The sequence below is a fragment of the Bos grunniens genome, chromosome 16 (assembly GCF_055505025.1).
Source record: "Bos grunniens cultivar Pamir isolate PY7600 chromosome 16, Bosgru_T2T1.0, whole genome shotgun sequence".
Lineage (NCBI taxonomy): Eukaryota > Metazoa > Chordata > Mammalia > Artiodactyla > Bovidae > Bos > Bos grunniens.
Window position 1 is genome coordinate 16,342,409 of NC_141180.1, and position 18,905 is coordinate 16,361,313.

Sequence of the window (18,905 nt, forward strand, 5' to 3'; positions counted from 1 at the left end):
TGCCACCTGGAATGAAATGATGGGATATGCACAAGGACATCTACCCCATGGATAGACTTTAGGTGGGTCAAGGCTATGAGAGAAAACATAAACCTCTATATTCTTATCACAACTAGTATTGATGTTCTATAGATGTTAATATTTCATCAGGCTACAATCTAATCCTGCTAGCCTGGGAGCAATATTACCTCTTTAAAATGCTATTAGATATCTTTTCTTGATTCATAGTGCATACAGTCCAAAAAGCTTAACTTACAGAATGGAATGTTATTTATCTTATTTCCAAAGGTTTTAAGGAAAGCCACGTGGTAACCTATACTAATTAAAAATAATATTATTACTACTTAACATTTGGTGAGAGCTATCTGTCAGGCACTTTTCTAAATACTTAAATTATTAACTCATTTAATCTTCCCAATAATCCTATGAGGTAGTTATTATTATAGTACCTATTCTACAGACAAGGAAAGCTTAAGTAATTGCTGAAACAGTAAAGGTTGAGCTGAGAGTCAAACCTAGAAGATCCAGCTCCAGAACCCATGTTCTTAATCACTATGCTTTAATGCCTCTCAAAATAAAAACAATGTGGACGCACCATAAAGGCTGGAAAAATCAGTATCTATTTAGTACCGGTCCTATGGCTTTCCTGCTCAAATTAGTGTACCAATGAGCATCCTCTAGACTCTGGGAGCTAGGTAGGCTGGGTGGGCTAAGGTGGAGAACTTCAGTAGGTTCTAGACCCCAGAGTTTGGTATTCTCCTCACCCTCATTCCTTGTTCTCCAGGACCTCTTAACAGATGTTAAGTCCTGAGATTACCTTACATTGGATGTCCTTGATTCTCAGGAATGTACCAAATTAAAGGCCTGAGGCTGTGGAACATTGCTTTATTACCCTTTTGAATTAAGTAGAACTGGTTTTATATATACATATGTGTGTGTGTGCGTGTATACGATCTAATGATTTCAGTTCTGGGTATAAACCCAAAAGAATTGAAAAATGGGTCTCAAAAAAAAATACATGACATGTATTCAAAGCACCATTAGTCACATTAGTCAAAAGGTGGAAGTAGGATTTCCCTGGTGGTAAAGTGGATAAGAATCTACCTGTCAATTCAGGGCATACAGGTTGGATCCCCAGTCTAGGAAGATTCCACGTGCCTCGGAACAACTAAGCCCATATGCCACAATTACTGAAGCCTGTGTGCCTAGAGCCTGTGCTCTGCAACAAGAGAAGCCACCACGAGAAGCCCATGCACCGCGATGAAGGGTAGCTCCTGCTTGCTGCAACGAAAGAAAGCCTGAGCGCAGCAACGAAGACCTGGTGCAACCAAAAATAAATACATAAATATTTTTTAAAAAGTGGAAGTAACCCAAGTGTCCACCAGCAGATGAATGAATGAATGAAGTGTGGTGTATACATATAATGTAATATTATTCAGCCTTAAAAAGGAAGGCTATTCTGATACATACTACAACATAAAGAAATCTTGAGGACATCAAGCTAAGTGAAATAAGCCAGTCACAAAAAGAAAAACGCTGCATTATTCCAATTATGTGGCATACCTAGAGTCACCAAATTTACCACCTTAAAAAGTAAGAGGATGGTTGCCAGGGGCTAGAGAAAGGGTGGAATGAAGAAATATTGTTTAGAAGAGTCTCAGTTTTGCAAGATAAAAAGAGGTCTGGAGATGGATAGTAGTGATGGTTATATAACAGTAGGAATGCACTTAATACTACTTTACGGTATACTTGAAAATGGTTAAGATGATAAATTGTATGTTATATGTATTTTGCCACAATTTTTAAAAAATTAAGTGGAATTACTAATTGACATGTACTGATCTCTCCATATACAAAAAAAAAAAAGATCATCTTTTGTACTTGTACAGACAAAATATTAGGTAATAGTCTCTATGCCTAGTCTCAAAATACTGAGATAAGCTATTGAAGGCTCACAGGAATATCTGAAAATCAAATATCTTTCAAAAAATTCATTATAATAACAGGTTTTTTAAAGCTCACAATTTGTAGTAGTTAATTTCAAGCTACTGTGTGGGTTTATTTAGACTCTTGATACTTAACTATATCCTTATTTTTAGCACAAAGGTAAGTAGTAGAATTGAGAATTAAGACTTACTAAAAGTATACCTAATTCCCATATCTATCTTCCACTTGCTAGCTGAGCATATGGAGAAGGAAATGGCAACCCACTCCAGTATTCTTGCCTGGAGAATCCCAGAGACAGAGGAACCTGGTAGGCCGCTGTCTTTGGGGTCGCACAGAGTCGAACACGACTGAAGCGACTTAGCAGCAGCAGCAGCAGCTGAAAATAACTGGCTGAGTTACAAAACCTCTCTGAGCCTTAAGTTTCTTCATCTATAATATGGGAACACTAACTCCTGGCCCTAGATTAAATAATATAAGTAAAGAGCTTATTGACCAGGTGTCTAAAACACAGTAAATACTCATTAAGTCATTGTTATTGTTCATAAAATATTAACACAGTAAGAATAGACAGTAGAAAGGGATAGAAATTGTAGAATCTTTCAAATTTTATCAGCCCTCCAAGTGTGAGATAGCAACTTTCTATACACAGTAAAGATATGTTACTAGAATTTGTGACAATCAGGTTTCGGAGGAAAAGAAAACTATGCTGATTGATTTTAATATTTTGCTTAAATAGTAAATAGTAGCAATGAGAAAAGCAGTATGTCTGTGGTCATGGAAGACATTAAAATAATTGTATGAAAATATTTTGTGGAACTTCTTGCCAATAAATTGCCAATCTAGATGAAATGCATGATTTACTAAGAAAATAAAAACCAAACAAGTCAATAACCACAGAACATAAAACTGAGCAAGCCCAAATAATTTTGCAAGCACATTCTACAACTTTCAAAGAAAAAAAAACAGTATGGTAATTTTCTATTATTCAAAGTATTCCAGAGCACAGAAAAAATGGTGAAATCTTCTCAAATCACCTTACAAAGCTAGACTAATCCTAATACCAAAAGTGGATAAAGGTAAAACAAAGAAATAAAACTGTGGACCAATCTTATACATCAGATCAGATCAGATCAGTCGCTCAGTCGTGTCCGACTCTTTGCGACCCCATGAATCGCAGCATGCCAGGCCTCCCTGTCCATCACCAACTCCCGGAGTTCACCCAGACTCACGTCCATCGAGTCAGTGATGCCATCCAGCCATCTCATCCTCTGTCATCCCTTTCTCCTCCTGCCCCCAATCCCTCCCAGCATCAGAGTCTTTTCCAACGAGTCAACTCTTCACATGAGGTGGCCAAAGTACTGGAGTTTCAGCTTTAGCATCATTCCTTCCAAAGAAATCCCAGGGCTGATCTCCTTCAGAATGGACTGGTTGACTCTTAAATCATGTTAAAAAATATATATATAAACAAATCAAATCTAAAAAGTAATTAAAACAGTAATGAAATAGTTTATTCTTGAAATATATTAGGTTGGTGCAAATTTAATGGCAGTTTCAGACCATGGATTTTAAATCATTATAACTAGGCTCAAACATATCTTTATTAATCAAAATAGGAACCATTACAATCAATATATTTTTGCCAATGAGAAATAAGTTTGCTTATTCCCGTAGCATAAAATCTGTGCTTCAGGATTTGATGAACTCTTGAAAGGCATTTTCTGCCTCCTGCTGGTTGGGGAAGCACTTTCCCTGCAAAGTTGTCAAGATGCTTGAAGAAGTGGTAATCTGTTGGCAAGAGGTCAGGTGACTGGCGGGTGAGGCAAAACTTCGCAGCCCAACTTTTGAAGCGCTGGTTGTGCAACATGTGTGCAGGCATTGTCAAAGAGGAGAACTGGGCCCTTTCTGTTGACCAGTGCCAGCTGCAGGCACTGCAGTTTTCGGTGCAACTCATCAATTTGCTGAGCATACTTTTCAAATGTAATGGTTTTGCCAGGATTCAGAAAGCTTTGGTGGATCAGACCAGCAGCAGACCACCAAATAGTGACCATTACATTTTTTGGCTGCAAGTTTGGCTCTGGAAAGTGCTTTGGAGCTTCTTCTCAGTCCAACCACTGAGTCATTGCTGATTATCATATAAAATCCACTTTTTGTCGCCTGTCACAGTCTGATCAAGAAATGATTTGCTGTTGTTGCGTAGAATAAGAAAAGACAACACTTCGAAACGATTTTTTTGACTTTCGGTCAGCTCATGAGGCACCCACTATCAAGCTTTTTCACCTTTCCAATTTGCTTCTAATGCCAAATGACTGTAGAATGATCAAGGTTCAGTTCTTTGGCAACTTCTCAAGTAGTAGAAAGAGGATCAGCTTCGATATGCTCTCAGTTGGTTGCTGTCAACTTCTGATGCCCAGCCACTATGCTCATCTTCAAGCCTCTCATCTCCTTTGCAAAACTTCTTGAACCACCACTGCCCTGTGGGTTCATAGCAGTTCATGGGCCAAATGCATTGTTGATGTTGCACGTTGTCTCTGCTGCTTTACAACCCACTTTGAACTTAAATAAGAAAATGGCTCAAATTTGCTTTTTGTCTAACATCATTTCCATAGTCTAAAATAAATATAAAATAAACAGCAAGTAATAAGTCATTAGCAAAAAAACACAGAGAGAAACACACATTAAAATGATGTATAACATAATCACATTTATTTAGAATGTATTCTAATATCAAATGGCAAATTTCAACAATGCAAAAACTGCAATTACTTTTGCACCAACCTAATAGGAATGATTTAACACAGAAAAAAATATAAATACAATTAATCATATTCATAAATTAAAAGAACAAAACCTATAAGATTTTACCATTAGATCCCTCAAAAAAGCATTTGATAATTTCAGCTGTGATTCCTAAAAATCATAAAGAAATGGGAAATAAAAACTGGTGAAATGCCAAAGACATTTCCATTGAAAATAGAAACAAAGAAGCCTACTATTCAGTTTTTCAACTCTGATTTTGAGAGTCTAGCTAGTATAATAAGATAAGAAAAATAAAAGTAATATAAATATTGGAAAATAGGTAAATTATGATTGCTTCAAATACTATGATTTATATTGTGACAGTAAATGTGGACTTAAAACAATAGCATTAATAAGAGACCTCAGTAATGGGAAGGAATATAGAATAAGTAAATTTTTAAACCCATGTGCATGCTCAGTCACTTCAGTTGTGTTTGACTCTTTGCAACTCCATGGACTATAGCCTGCCAGGCTCCTCTGTCCATGAGATTCCCCAGGCAAAAAACTGATAGCTTTCCTTTATTTTATCATAAAGAGGTAAAAAAAAAAAAATGTTAACAGAAAAAGGCCCATTCACAAGGATGTTTAACAAACAAGGTTTAATCTTTGATTTAGCACTAAACTTTTTGCCTGAGACAAGAGTACAGATTTTAAAATGTTTTTAATCTTTGAAGAATAAAAATCCTATCATAAAATAGTTCACCCTATCTACTCTACCTCAGTGTGTAATCATAAGGTTATGTAAAGCTAAAATTAATCACAAAAACCTAAAGATTTGAAGGTTGGTATTTCAACACTGAACAAGCTCATTTGGATATATATTAAGCACAAGTGTTAAAACATAACATAATCTAAGGATAACATGCTAAAAATCTTTTTACATTGTAATAATTACGCTGCTAGAGAACAGTGGTATTAAACTATCATTACCAGAACTGAAAATTATTTAGTTTCTATTTATAATACTTTCAACATACTTGATTAACTTTGAATTCCCTTCCACTTCAAATTAAAAAAATAGTGTACAGGATTCAATGTTTTAGTTTGTAAATTAATAATATTGACATTTCTGGGGGGAAGAAGCACATAGTAGGCAAAGTACTTGGTTTAAAATATCTGAAAAGAGAGATCTGTTACTGGATAGTTTTATCAAAATCCTTTCTAACTAAAAAGATCCTTTGTCACAGAAAATCAGAAAGAGGTATATACTACCATTGCAGCATTAATCTTGGGGAAATTCAGATTCAGTATTACTTTAGCACTGAACCAAACCAGACTATGTGCACAATAAATAAAATGTCTTACAACCATATGGATCCTTTATTTCAGGAATAAGCACTCACTTGAAAAGTTAAAGTAGGAAAAATAATATTGCTTAAAATGAATTAAGTGCCACAATCAACAATAAAAATTTGGGATTTGCAAGAAAATAGAAGAATGTATTTTCCAATTAAAAGATTATGAAGGATTGGTTTCTTTACATACACTCATATACACACAAAGAAATTTCTCTAAAGCTTTATATAGAGTTAACTATTAGCTAATGAAGGTGGGAAGAGAATTAAAAATCTCAACCTCTAAATATGATTCCAAAATTAACTTGTCAGATTAATTCACTGGATAGAAAGCTGTTGAGCACCCACAGTAGACTAGGTATTTATCATTGTGAGACAAAAAATACGCACTGGAAAAGGACATTTTTAACACGGTTATATCTGAAATGTAATATGCATTATGTGACTGAGAACTAATTAATTATATTTAACACATTTAACACAAAGAGCAAAATTCAAAACAATTATACCCTTGAACAACTTGAGTTTTAAAATTCCCCTCACTATTCCCTTAAGTTGATTTCCACTCTGGTGTTCTTTCCCAGTTCTAAAAAAAGAGAATAAAGAAATTTCTTAAATAAGCCCTACTTCTTTAGAATAGAAATGGAAGAGAAGGGATGTATTAGTTCTTGAATTCTTGTTTCCATTTGCTCTCAAATGTGCTTCTAATGTTCAATTTTCTCTTCAAAGAAAATCGTGATTTACAAAAAGTACAACCATCCTTAACATTTAAACAAGTATATTATTCAGTTCTTACTAAAGTCACCAAAGATTGAAACTCAGAAAAAACATTTAAAAAATCTTTATTCTAGGTTATGTAATGCCATTCACCATAGTAATAATCTGATACTTTGGTATAAGACTTTTTAAAATAAATATTGCCAACAGGTAGAAAATTTTCCTTGGCTGTCTTAAGACAGCCCTTGAAGGAGTTTTTAGCAGTGTATTGGCTCATAAATTGAGTGGTGATTTAAATAAATGTCACTTCTATCACTTAATGATAATCTTATTGAGGGTAATTTAACTGGGAAAAGAAAATGCCGTGTTGCTTCTTCCTCCCAAGAAAAAGGGGTGCATTCCATTCTGGAAGTATCTACCTACCATCTAACTGTCTATCTATCTCTGCATACATATCTATATAGATACAAATTGATATAGATACAGCTATATATACACATATGTATATATGTCCAACAAAGGTTTGACTTTGAGATCTCTCTTCCTCTTCTTTATAAATCATTATTCTGTGTGACCCTCAAACTGTACTGCCTTTCACGTTTATTCATTCAGAAATGAATAATTGAGTATCTGAATATATTGAGTACCTTCTGCATGCTTAGTTTTATGTCAGATGTAAAGGAAGATACAATATGTATGTATAACTGAATCACTTTGCTACACCAGAAACTAACACAACACTGTAAATCAACTGTACTTCAATTCAAAAAAAAAGAAAAGAAATAAGACAGTCTCTGCCCTCCGGAATTTTTCTATCTCCTCCAGGGGCAAGATATAACACAATATATCATTAAGCAATTCATAAGACTAGTGCCAAAATCAATGGTACAGATAACATGCAATTTGCATTGATGCAGAATTTTAAAGTTTCAAACACTTTCTTGTGTTTAACCCTCCGAACAATATTGTTAAGTACACATTATTAGCCCCACTTTAGCAATGAGGAACTTGACATTCAGAATTTTAAGTGGCCTGCCTCAATCAATAGGTTATGAGTGAAAGGAAGAATCAAGACTCAAGCCAAGGTTTTCTGATTCTAAGCCTAGTGCTATTTTCAATTACAGCACAGGAAACCAAGGATTGAGGTATTTAACAGGGCAGCAGCCAGCCTTCCGGTAGAGGTGGAATTAAACTAAACCTGATAAATATCCAAATTAATTTTATTATGCAAATATTTGTACTTCAGTGTTAGACACACCACCCAAGTACCATTTCCTCAAATTTAGTGCTTTAGTGGTCTTACCTGCCCAGTGAGAGCTTTGCTCGCAGAAACGGGGGTGTCAAATACAATAAAAATCTGGCCTAGGAGGATCATATAAATCTTAAGCCATAAAAATAAATCTTAAAGATCTGGTTTCAACTAATCCTTACACATTTTGTTTCGCCTCAGAGCCAGAGTGTAACTCGCCCCTACCCTTTTCTAGCATTCTTACTCCAAATAACCACTTATTTTAAGATGTCAATGGCTGACCCTACCCCAAATTCCACAGGTTCATCCCAGTCCTGCCACCGGACCCAAACCTCTCGCTTCTCCCCAATTTATGATACCTAGGTTCGAGTTCTGCAGGTGCAGTCGCTTGCCATTACACAGCACTGACACATAAGATGTGACCTTTCGACTCCGTCCTTGGGGACCTCAAGCTGGCCGCGCAGCGTAGTTCCACACCCGAGAAAGGGGCCTCCCGGCTCGGGAACGAAGCCACGGGGAGTACACTGTCCGAAGCGAGGTCTCTGACAATTCGAACGAGGCTGAGCGACTGGGCGTGCATCACTCCGCCCCATACTCCTGCCAACTGCAGGAGACTTGGTCCGGCAACCAATCCATCCCAGTTCACGGGTAAGTCCGTGCCAGCCGGACCTTAAGCGGGACCCCGATGACAGGCTGTTGACGGCGGCGGCGGCAGCAAAGCCAAGGCCACCTGCCCCCAGCGCCCATCGCCGCCAACCTAAGACCCCCCCCCTCCCAAGACTGGACCGCAGAGAAGCGTTTCTATGGAAACCCCCTAGGGATCACGTGACGCACCCGGAGGACCAATCGCCTCTTACCTCTGCCGGCGGCTCCGCTTTCGGCCCTCCCTCCTGCCCCGCCCCCTCCTGCCCACGCCTCTGTCGCCCCGCCCCGCCCCTTTCCCGCAGAGAGTCCGCACATGCGCGCTGCGTCCAGCGCGCTACCGCCCCGGCGCGCCCCGCTGTGGGGCGCGTGGGGGCGGCGTAGGAGGGTCGAGGAAGGCGCGAGCCTGAGGAGGAAGGAGCGCGGCCAGCGCGCAGGCCCAGAACCACCCGAGACGCGGCTGCCGGCTACGCCTCTGAGCGGAAGAGGGAAGTGGAGGCGCCAGTCTGCGGCTTCCAGCTGGGGCTGGGCTTGCTAAGGTCGAGGCAGCGTCTAGAGGAGGCCTCGGCCGCCGGTCCGGAGCGGGGATGTCGAAGAACACGGTGTCGTCGGCCCGGTTCCGGAAGGTGGACGTGGATGAGTACGACGAGAACAAGTTCGTGGACGAGGAAGACGGGGGCGACGGGCAGGCCGGGCCCGATGAGGGCGAGGTGGACTCCTGCCTGCGGCAATATCCTTCAGTTCGCCGGCCTTCGAGCCCCACCCGACCCGGCCCCTCTTCCGGGACCCCGCTGCGGGCAGGGCGTGAGGGCGGGGACCCCCGCATCCGTGGGCTCCCTGTCGTGAGTGGGCAGGAGGGCTCTTCCATTTCTCCCGAGACCCCCAGGTCCCGCCCTCGGAAACTTGCCTTCCGCGCGCCGTCCACGCCCCCGATTCCTCAGGTTGCGCCGGGAGTTCTCGCCTCCCGGGGACCGGCGGGGACAGCCGCGCCCTCGCAGCTCTGGTGCCGATCAGTCGGGGAGCTGCAGGGCGCTTAAGTGGTCCTCTCAGATCGTATTTACCGGGTTTTCATTAGCACCCACGTCCGATCGGGAGGAGCGGGCAGTTTTCTTCAGTGATTTTGTTTTTATTGTGGTGGTGGTTTTGTTGTGGCAGCGTTATTTCACGCCGGGAGACATGGGGCGGCTTGCAGAATTGAGGCCCTTCTGTCTTTTTAAGCCTGTGGGCGCCTTTTTTTTTTTTTTTTTAAAGAGGAAGGGATTTGACAAAATACAGGTTGCACAGAGTTGGTTAACCAGGGGAAAGGGAATGAGTACAAAACTGCCCAGAAAGAAGCTGGAAGCGTTTTACCTGCTAGACGGAAAATGCATGTAGAGAATCCCTGGAAATATTTTAAATAAACCCCAAAGAATAACATAGGAAAAGGTGAATCATTTGTACAAAACCGAATCATTTTGTAATGCTGGAATCGTTTCCGTTAAGTTAAAATGAGGCTGTCAGTTCCTGGTTTGGGTTTTGCATATTTGAATATTCATAACTTTGAGGGAGTATTTGCATCAGATCTTTTTTCGGAAAAATGTGAATGTTGCAATAACCAAGGCTGTCGTTTTAGAGATTCTCAATTACTGAATTCACTCATTTCTAATTCTTCTTGGGTGTATTCATAAGATTAGGAAGGCTCTTTAGACTTTCCTCATCAGTGGCCTATTAAATTAAATGGGAAAATACATGAGTGAAAATATTTGGTAGCAGCCACAGCTGGTCTTACAGGCACCTAAAATACAGCACTAAACATTTATCAACATACAGATGTTTCTTTGATTTCCGTGACTCTCACAATGAGCTGTTGCTGTTTTGCATTATTTAAAATACTTAAGTGTTTGGGGTGGAGGGGAGCGGTCTCATAAGTGAGCCAATCTGCAAAGGGCATGCTCCTCTAGAAGTCCATTAAGCCTTGAAAATAACAGCCCGCCACCAACCATAGTTTTTTTAGTCAGACCTTTTTCTTTAGAACATAAGTGGTGAAGATTATTCTGTGTAAAAACATTCTTCGTGATGCATAAATAATGTTTTGTGAGACTAACTTTTTTTAGGTGACCTGTGATGACTCCTCAATGGTACTGCTGTATGTGTATAGTGGATCTGCTCTTTAATCAATTCATCATGAAATATAAAGATGCTGTCTCTTCTTGTTTCAACAAGAAGAGACAAGCCCTGATCAGGCACTAGAGATGGAGGAACAAGTGAACTCTGTGAGGTTTTCCTTTTAGGGCAATGACTGTACGTTCTGACAGTGTGATTGGCCTTCTGTTCCTCATTCTTGCTAACTCACTGGTGCTTTCAAAGCAAGACTAAATTTAATAGATGTGGCCTAAAGCAGTTTGAATGACCTTTATGAAATATGAGAAAAAATATTAAAAAACAGAAAAATTAAGCTGCCACCTACAGGTCATTATTTTATCTTCTGTAATGCCTCTTATCATCAATATTGAGAGATTGCTAATGTATATCATTCAGATTGCTAGAGTAGTCTGCCAGCACTTTTCTACCAGCATTTCAGTTAATATAGAATATAATTCTAATCAAAGAATAGGCGGACAGGCTGTTTGATTTGGGGGCCTAAATAATTCTGATATATATTTTAAAATATCACTCTGGATAATGTTTGCACATGTCTTTTACTGGAAAATGAAAGGTTATTAAGGTGCTCAGTTAATAATTAGAGCCAAGGGTGAAACAGTTTTTGCCTTATTTTTTAAAAATTTAATGCTCTCTTTCGTTTTCAGTATTTTATCTTTGATTGGCATCCTTGAAACAAACATGTTGAATTTTCCAGTATTGAACGCAGCAACCATAGTAATTTTTCTTTCTATGCATAACATCAAATCTTAAGAACCAGTGGTTCCTGGGAGTTACAGTGCTTTCCTGAGGGCTCCCCTTTGCTGCTATCCCCTTAACCTCCATCACAGGAAACATGACAGCTGCCCTACAGGCAGCTCTGAAAAACCCCCCCATCAATACCAAGAGCCAGGCAGTGAAGGTGAGTCACAGACGACACGCGATCTCTGCTGGTATCTCAGTCTTCTTACCAGAACCCTCCAAAGTGTCACACAAGCAGCAAATGTCTTAACTGTTTGCCATCTTTGACGTAGAAGAGCTTAGAATGTAGTTTGATAAGTGGAAAACCTATATAAAAAATTAGTGCTCCAACATTGAGTTGTGATAACACTGCATGGTAGGTAGACTTGAGTTCTAATGACCGAGAGATCTGTGTGTTTGCAGAGGAGGCCACTCAGGTTGAATTTGAGCAAAGACTTGAAGAACAAGTGAAACTTTCACAAAATAAACACATGCTACTTGCTTTTGAAAGATTTTTTAAAATTCTACCATTCTCATAAAATTAAATCCTAATATTTAATTCTGTTAAATATTATTGAAAACTCAGAAATGTGGGGGAATAAAAAAGTAATTGTAATCCCACACCCATTGATAATTATTACTTTTTGTTGTTGCTATATGCTTATAGAGTTTTTCTATGAGTTTTTCTTTTAATTAAAATGGAATTTTATAAACTGCTTTTCATCTGTATAGCAGCATACATGAACAGCTTTACTTGGTAATAAGTTTATTTCTATAATTTTTAACATCTGTATATTGATAATCCTGCAGTTTAGTTATAGATAACCTTTCATCATATATTTATTGACTTTTTTTCCTGTTATAAATAGTACTGAAATGAACAATTCTTGGTAAAGTCTGAATTGTTTCCTTTGAATAAATTTCTGGAAGTGAATGGCTAGATTTTAGACTGCACATTTTTTAAGGCTACATATGGTATTGCCATACTACCTTTCAGAAAAGTTGTAAAATTACATTGCCTCTTAACCGTCTTTCAGTAATTCTTAAGAACCTATTTACTTAATTGTTTAAAGCCCAGATTAAATTCTGATGTTTAATTCTGTTAACTATTGTAGAAAAGTCAGAAATAAGGGGGAATAAAAATGTAATCGTCCATAATCCCACACCCAGAGCATTGACCCCCACTGTCCATAGCCATTCACGCATCCTACGAGCCCCAAGTATCTCCTTAGTTAAACACTAGTAAATAATAACTTAGGTAAATGCATAACTATTATCTAGGCAACATAATCTTTTATAAGAGGAAATATTTCTTTGGTTTTTAAAAGTGAGTAATGTCATTGAAATTTCAGTTTTACCACCTTCTGCTTTTTTGTGGGTGTTTTCTTTTTAATCAGAGCGTGTGGGTGGGAGGTTATAGCTCTCCATACAAGGATATTTTTCTAAACAGGATAATTGCATAGTCTTTAAATTGAAGACAGCAGCAGGTGGTAGAAGCATACTGTAAGATCATGGCGGGACAGGAATGCGGAAGGTATCACTTGTGTTGAATAGAAAGAGAAACATTGTTGAAAGGGGAAATTAAGTGTTCCCTGTACTTGGCTTGCTGGGTGAAAAGTAACTGCTGTTGGAGCAGTCTTTCATCAAAGAAAAAGATCATTATAAATGAAGACCACTCTAATGTTTATAGTCACTTGACTATAGATATGAAATGAAAATAAGTTTTAGAAACTTAAATTTTTATTTATTAATGACATTTCTGAAGGATGCTTCAGGGTAGAACTATAATTCAGTTTCCTTTTTTGGAGTCTTTTTTTTTTTTTATTAAGTGAAATGTATTGATTTAATAAGTTGGTAATTTGTTACATCTATCTGTAAGCAAACCCTTTCAGCTGTACCTTCAAATACATCAAGAATCTGTCTACTTCTGACCACCTCCGCTGCTACCATGCTAGCCAAAACCAGCCTGTCTTGGTGCAGTAACTTCCAAACTGGTCTCCACTCTTCTGTCTCCTGCTCTCCCCACCCTCCCCACTTCTGCTGCCCCGGGCTTATTTTCAGTATGACAGCCAACTGGTCCTGTTAAAATGTAAGTCCAATTGCATCACTCTTCTTAGAACCTCCCAACATCTCATTTCTGTGAGTGGAGGCCAGAGTTCTCATAAGGGCCTGCAGGGTTTACGTGTTGTGTCTTCCGACTGCCTCTCTGACTTCCTGCCCTGCGCTCCGCTCCAGCCCCCCTTCATCTTCTTGCTGTTCCTTGAGCACACTGAACACACACTAACAGCAGTTACTCTTTTCTCTTCTGAAATATTTGCCTCAGATACACCCAAGGTTTCCTCTTCCTTTCTTCAGATCTCTGCCCAAATGTCACATTCGCAGTGCAGCCTTTCTAAAAACTGAAACTCCCCAACACAAAAATGAGTCTGAATGATCTTATTTATTTACCCTCAGGATCGCGCAGGCAGCATTGTCTTGAAGGTGCTCATCTCTTTTAAAGCTAACGATATTGAAAAGGCAGTTCAATCCCTGGACAAGAATGGTGTGGATCTCCTAATGAAGTATATTTATAAAGGCTTTGAGAGCCCCTCTGACAATAGCAGTGCTGTGTTATTGCAGTGGCATGAAAAGGTAAGTCATGAATTATGCAGTCTGTATGACTGGTTCCTTTGTGATGGAAAAAACATTGACAACCTCTAGCCTAAATACCTGTTTTGACTCTTTGGTTATACATTGGTTGTTACTACAAATAAATGCATGAAAATGAAAGTTTAGATTTATGCTTACTAGCCTTGATCTTGAGATGCTGATTTGAATTCTTTAACAACTGCCAAAAGGTAGAAAACCCAAGCACCCATGAACAGACGAACGTGCACGCATGCGTGCTCAGTCACCCTGCTCATTCGTGTCCGACTTTGCAACCCCATGGACTGTAGCCCACCAGGCTCCTCTCCATCAGATTTTTCAGGCCAAGCACCCATGAACAGACGAACGTGCACGCATGCATGCTCAGTCACCCTGCTCATTCGTGTCCGACTTTGCAACCCCATGGACTATAGCCCACCAGGCTCCTCTCCATCAGATTTTTCAGGCAAGAATACTGGAGTGCGTTGCCATTTTCTCCTCCAGGGTATTAGCCCACATCTCCTGCATTGCAAGTGGATTCTTTACCACTGAGCCATCAGGGATGCCCAAACAGATGAACAGCATCTGACACAGACATACAGGGAATATTACTTGACCAGAAAATGTTTATATACATGGTACAGCATGAATGAACCTTGAAAACATTATGCAAAGTGAAATAAACCAGATACAAAAAGACACAAAATACTGTGATTCCACTTACATGAAATATCTAGAATAGGCAGATTCATAGAGACAGAAAATGGATTAGAAATTACCAGTGCCTGGGGAGAAGGGAGACTGGAGAGTTATTGCGTAATGGGTACAGAGTTTCTGTTTGGAGAGATGGGAAAGTATTGTAAATAGTGGTGATGGCTATACAGTATTTGAATGTAATTAATGCCACTGAATTTTATATTTAAAGATGGCTAATGTGGCAAATTTTATGTTACATATTTTATCACAGTTTTAAAAAATGAAATCAGGAGTAGGATCAAGAATTCTTAATTTTTTTTTTCTGTTTTCATGCATTTTGCTTTGCAGTATAAGCAGATGCTGGTACACTATCCATCCCCCCAGCCCCTCCTCTCCCAAATAAAATGGCTATGGAGGATTTTTAGCTTTAGATGAAAAATTGGTAAGGTAATTTTTAATACCCAGCTCTTACATTATATTGATAATATTTGAATAAAACCAAGCACAGATAAGGTGTATATTCTCTTAACATCTTACAGTTACCAAAAACTCTGTTTTTTAGAATCTATTGTCTGGATATCTGAGTGAAAACACTTATAATGTGTGAACAGGTAACAAAACTTGCTGTTTAACCTGGATCAAGTCACTTCATTCTTCATACACTGTCAAATAAAAATCCTAACCTTTGTGGTTAGGATTATTATAACTCACTTTTCCCAAGACAGCCCCAGTTTATGCCTGTTTCCAACATAATTATGAATAGTTCCCTGTCACTCTATGGTGTATCAATTTGGAGAATAATTCATACAGTCATCCTGTTCATGGAATACTTCCTGTTCATCAGCCACTGTATTCTTTTTTAATTGAAGTATAATTGCTTTGCACAGACACTACACTTCTAGTTTCTGTTTCACGTGATCCTTACAGCAACCCTATGAGATATATAAATATCTTTATTGTCCTCAGTTTACAGATGAAAGAGCCAGCTTTGAAACCTATCAGCCTAGTTTCAGTATAGTTTCGGGATCATACCAAACATTGACTGAGTACTTCTTGTATTCCAAGCACTTTATGAATGTTAACTCAATTAATCCTCATGAAAATACTAGGGAGGAATGCTAATTACTTCCCTTTTTTACATGGGGAACTGAGGCATGTGTTAAGTCTTCTTTTCTTCCTAATAGTCACCAGTTTTTGCCAGCCTTATCTCCTAAATACTTCTTAGATCATCCACTCAACCATCTCTAATGCAGCTGTTCTCAGCCTCTCTCACAGTTTGTTGCCAGGGTTTCCTAAAATGGTCTGTGGGCTATCAGTTTTTCCTCCCTCAAATCTGTTCTCCACCCAGTTGGCAGAATGATCTCTCTAGTGTCCAAATCTACCCTTGTAAGTCCCCTGCAGAACTGAGTCCAAATTCGCAGGTCCAGCCTCCTCTTCCATGTTGTTCTTCCCCATATGCTGTAGCAGTAAGCATAGAAATGTGTTATGGGAGCTGGACATACCATAATATTCCACTCTATAGCTTTGCTTATGCTTTTCACTCTGCCCCCGAGCCTCCTTACCTTTTACGTCAGTCTGTCACCTCCTCATCCATCTGATGTGTCATTTTCTCGAGGAAGCCGTAAGCTCACCATTCCACTTTCCTCTGCACCCTCAGGGTGTGTATACGCCCCTCCTCTGTGCTTTTCTAGCACCCAGAGCATAGCTCTAAATAGCCTGTGGATATGTCTGTCTCTTCCCTGTCTTGATGTGTTTGTTCACATTGGTACCCCCAGCCTCTAGCGCAGTACCCAATACACACAGGTGTTTTAGTAAGTGTTTTTGAGCACAAGTAAACCAGAGCTTCAGATTCCTAATACTTAATCACAACTTCCAATTTTTCCAGGTAATGTCAAAGCTCCTAAGTTCTTAGCTATTAAGTAGTATTTTCTTAGCTTGAGAAAAGAAAAATCTGACAAACTCTGAGTGCTTTAAACTGGAGCTTAGTATGGTCGAACCCAGTTTGAATTTCTTCCTGGCACTGCTGAGAATAAGAGCAGAATGAAATGTCCTAAATTTAAATTCATGGTTATATTTAAATTTATACCCTAACCCCAGCCCTAACCTGTTTTCGGCAAGAACATCATGCTGCAGATCTCGAAGACCATACTGTTATTTGAGAACAACACACGAGAGTATCAGCTAGCATCTCAGTAGAATGTGAGTGCCTGAGAGCAGGCACTCGGGAGGATTTTTGGTTGTTGCTGTTACTGTGTCCCCAGTGCCTGGCCCATAATAGGTGCTTGAGAAAAGTTGTTAAAAAAATTAGCGAATCCAAAATTAGTTCCTGCACACGCTCTTCCTTGAAGAAGAGTATTTTACTTGGTGTGAGAACTGAGCCTTTACGATTCTGTCAATACTGACATTTTGGTTTGTGTTTAGGCGCTTGCTGCTGGAGGAGTGGGGTCCATCGTTCGAGTCTTGACTGCAAGGAAAACCGTGTAGTCCGGTGGGAACTGGATTTCTCCCATGGGATGGGAGTTGCTGGTACCAAGACCAAAACAACCAAATGCCACCGCTGCCCCACGGGTAGCATCTGTTCCTCTCAGCTTTGCCTTCTTGCTTCCTTTCATATCTATACAGAAGAAAATTACATACATATCAGTTTTCCCTAAATGAAAATTGGGATAAGATAAAAGAAATATTTCAACGAGAGTGTGTCATGATCTCAGAATGATTTCAGTGATGTGGATACCAGTCTGTACATAGCATAATTTACACTCAGCTTCAATTGTGCAATTGTTCCCCTATTGGCTGGGTTTTCCTTTGTTTGTTGTTTGTTTTTTGGGGAGGGGTTTTTTGGCTTTGACTAATAGTGAGAAATTTGATCAGAATTGGAGGCCAGTTTCTTAACTCATTGCTAGCCAGGAAATGATCTATATATATTTAAAAGAAAAATGTTTGAGAGACTGTCAGCTGTTAACATTGCAAAACTGGACCAAACTTACCTTATTTAAACGAAATGCATTTCTGGAACAAGTGGTGGCTGAACACCATGACCAAGTCCAGCTCTGTTTCTGCTTCCCTCCAGATGATATGAGTTTAAGTCTGCTTCCTCCTCTCCGCATCCAGTAATTGTGGCCCTTAATTTCTGTGTGGTCACCCAGGGTACAGAGCAACAGATTTTGCTCTACACAAACGTATCTATAAAAGGCCGGAGCCTGTTTGGCACGAGCGTAAACTTTGTTTTCCAATAGTATGACCCTATTTGGGGAAACTACTCCAAATCAGAAAAGATGTGGCAACTATGATGTAGTGCAAACTCGGGGCAGCCTCTGAATGAAGAGGCATTTTCTTCAGACTGATGGTAGCTGCCTTCAACATCATGAGATGTATAACTAGTATTTAATATGTCCTATAAATGTCTTCTTCAGTGTTCTTCAGGGTAATTGGGACCTCAAAGGATTTGGTTCGGATCCAAATACATACACATTCTGTATTTTAGGTCAGTGTTTTTTTAAAAAAAGAAAATACCACACATCAAAAAGTGTTTACTTTGTTGGACAAACCAAATGTGTTCTCAAAAAATGACCGGTGCTTATGAAAAATTATTATTGTTCAGTAGCTCTAAAACAAACCACCTGAATGCTTATGACCAAGCGGGAAATCAACGTATCTAGTATTTACATCCGACACCAGTTTTGTAATCACTGACTTGTGTGAAAACTGGTGTAGAAATTCTGTAAACTCTTTGCTGTTTTTGATACCTGCTTTTTGTTCTGTTTTGTAAAAATGATAATCTTGAAAAAATAAATCGTCAGTGTTGAATAATTTATTTTTGTCTTAATTTAATACTTATGAAGGCATAGTTAATGAAGAGGAAGGATTTCCTTCTTTACTACCAGGTTATTATACTCTTTGACAAGAACTAATTTTGCATAGAAGGTTTATATGACTACTTTATTCAAATATAGTAGAGAAACTGCTGCTGCTAAGTCACTTCAGTCTTGTCCGACTCTGTTCGACCCAGTGGACAGCAGCCCACCAGGCTCCCCCATCCCTGGGATTCTCCAGGCAAGAACACTGGAGTGGGTTGCCAT

At 39.2% G+C, this 18,905-nt stretch overlaps 2 protein-coding genes across 3 annotated transcripts in view; one reads left to right on the forward strand and one right to left on the reverse strand.

Annotated features, from left to right (window-relative positions):
• Window positions 1–8,819, reverse strand: part of RGL1 (ral guanine nucleotide dissociation stimulator like 1) — a 277,622-nt gene extending 268,803 nt beyond the window's left edge. Inside the window, exon 1 of one of the 2 annotated variants that reach the window (XM_086343419.1) lies at window positions 8,364–8,819. The gene's annotated coding sequence lies outside the window, so the exon portion shown is untranslated. The remainder of the gene's footprint in view (window positions 1–8,363) is intronic. The other variant, XM_086343423.1, reaches the window with a different exon arrangement.
• A 137-nt stretch (window positions 8,820–8,956) lies between these two features.
• On the forward strand, window positions 8,957–18,640 carry ARPC5 (actin related protein 2/3 complex subunit 5). Its single transcript, XM_086343429.1, has 4 exons — window positions 8,957–9,376; window positions 11,614–11,686; window positions 13,960–14,136; window positions 17,248–18,640. Exons 1-4 carry the CDS (start codon window positions 9,234–9,236, stop codon window positions 17,308–17,310), a joined length of 456 nt encoding a protein of 151 aa, XP_086199555.1. The 5' UTR covers window positions 8,957–9,233; the 3' UTR covers window positions 17,311–18,640.
• The last annotated feature ends 265 nt before the right edge of the window (window positions 18,641–18,905 follow it).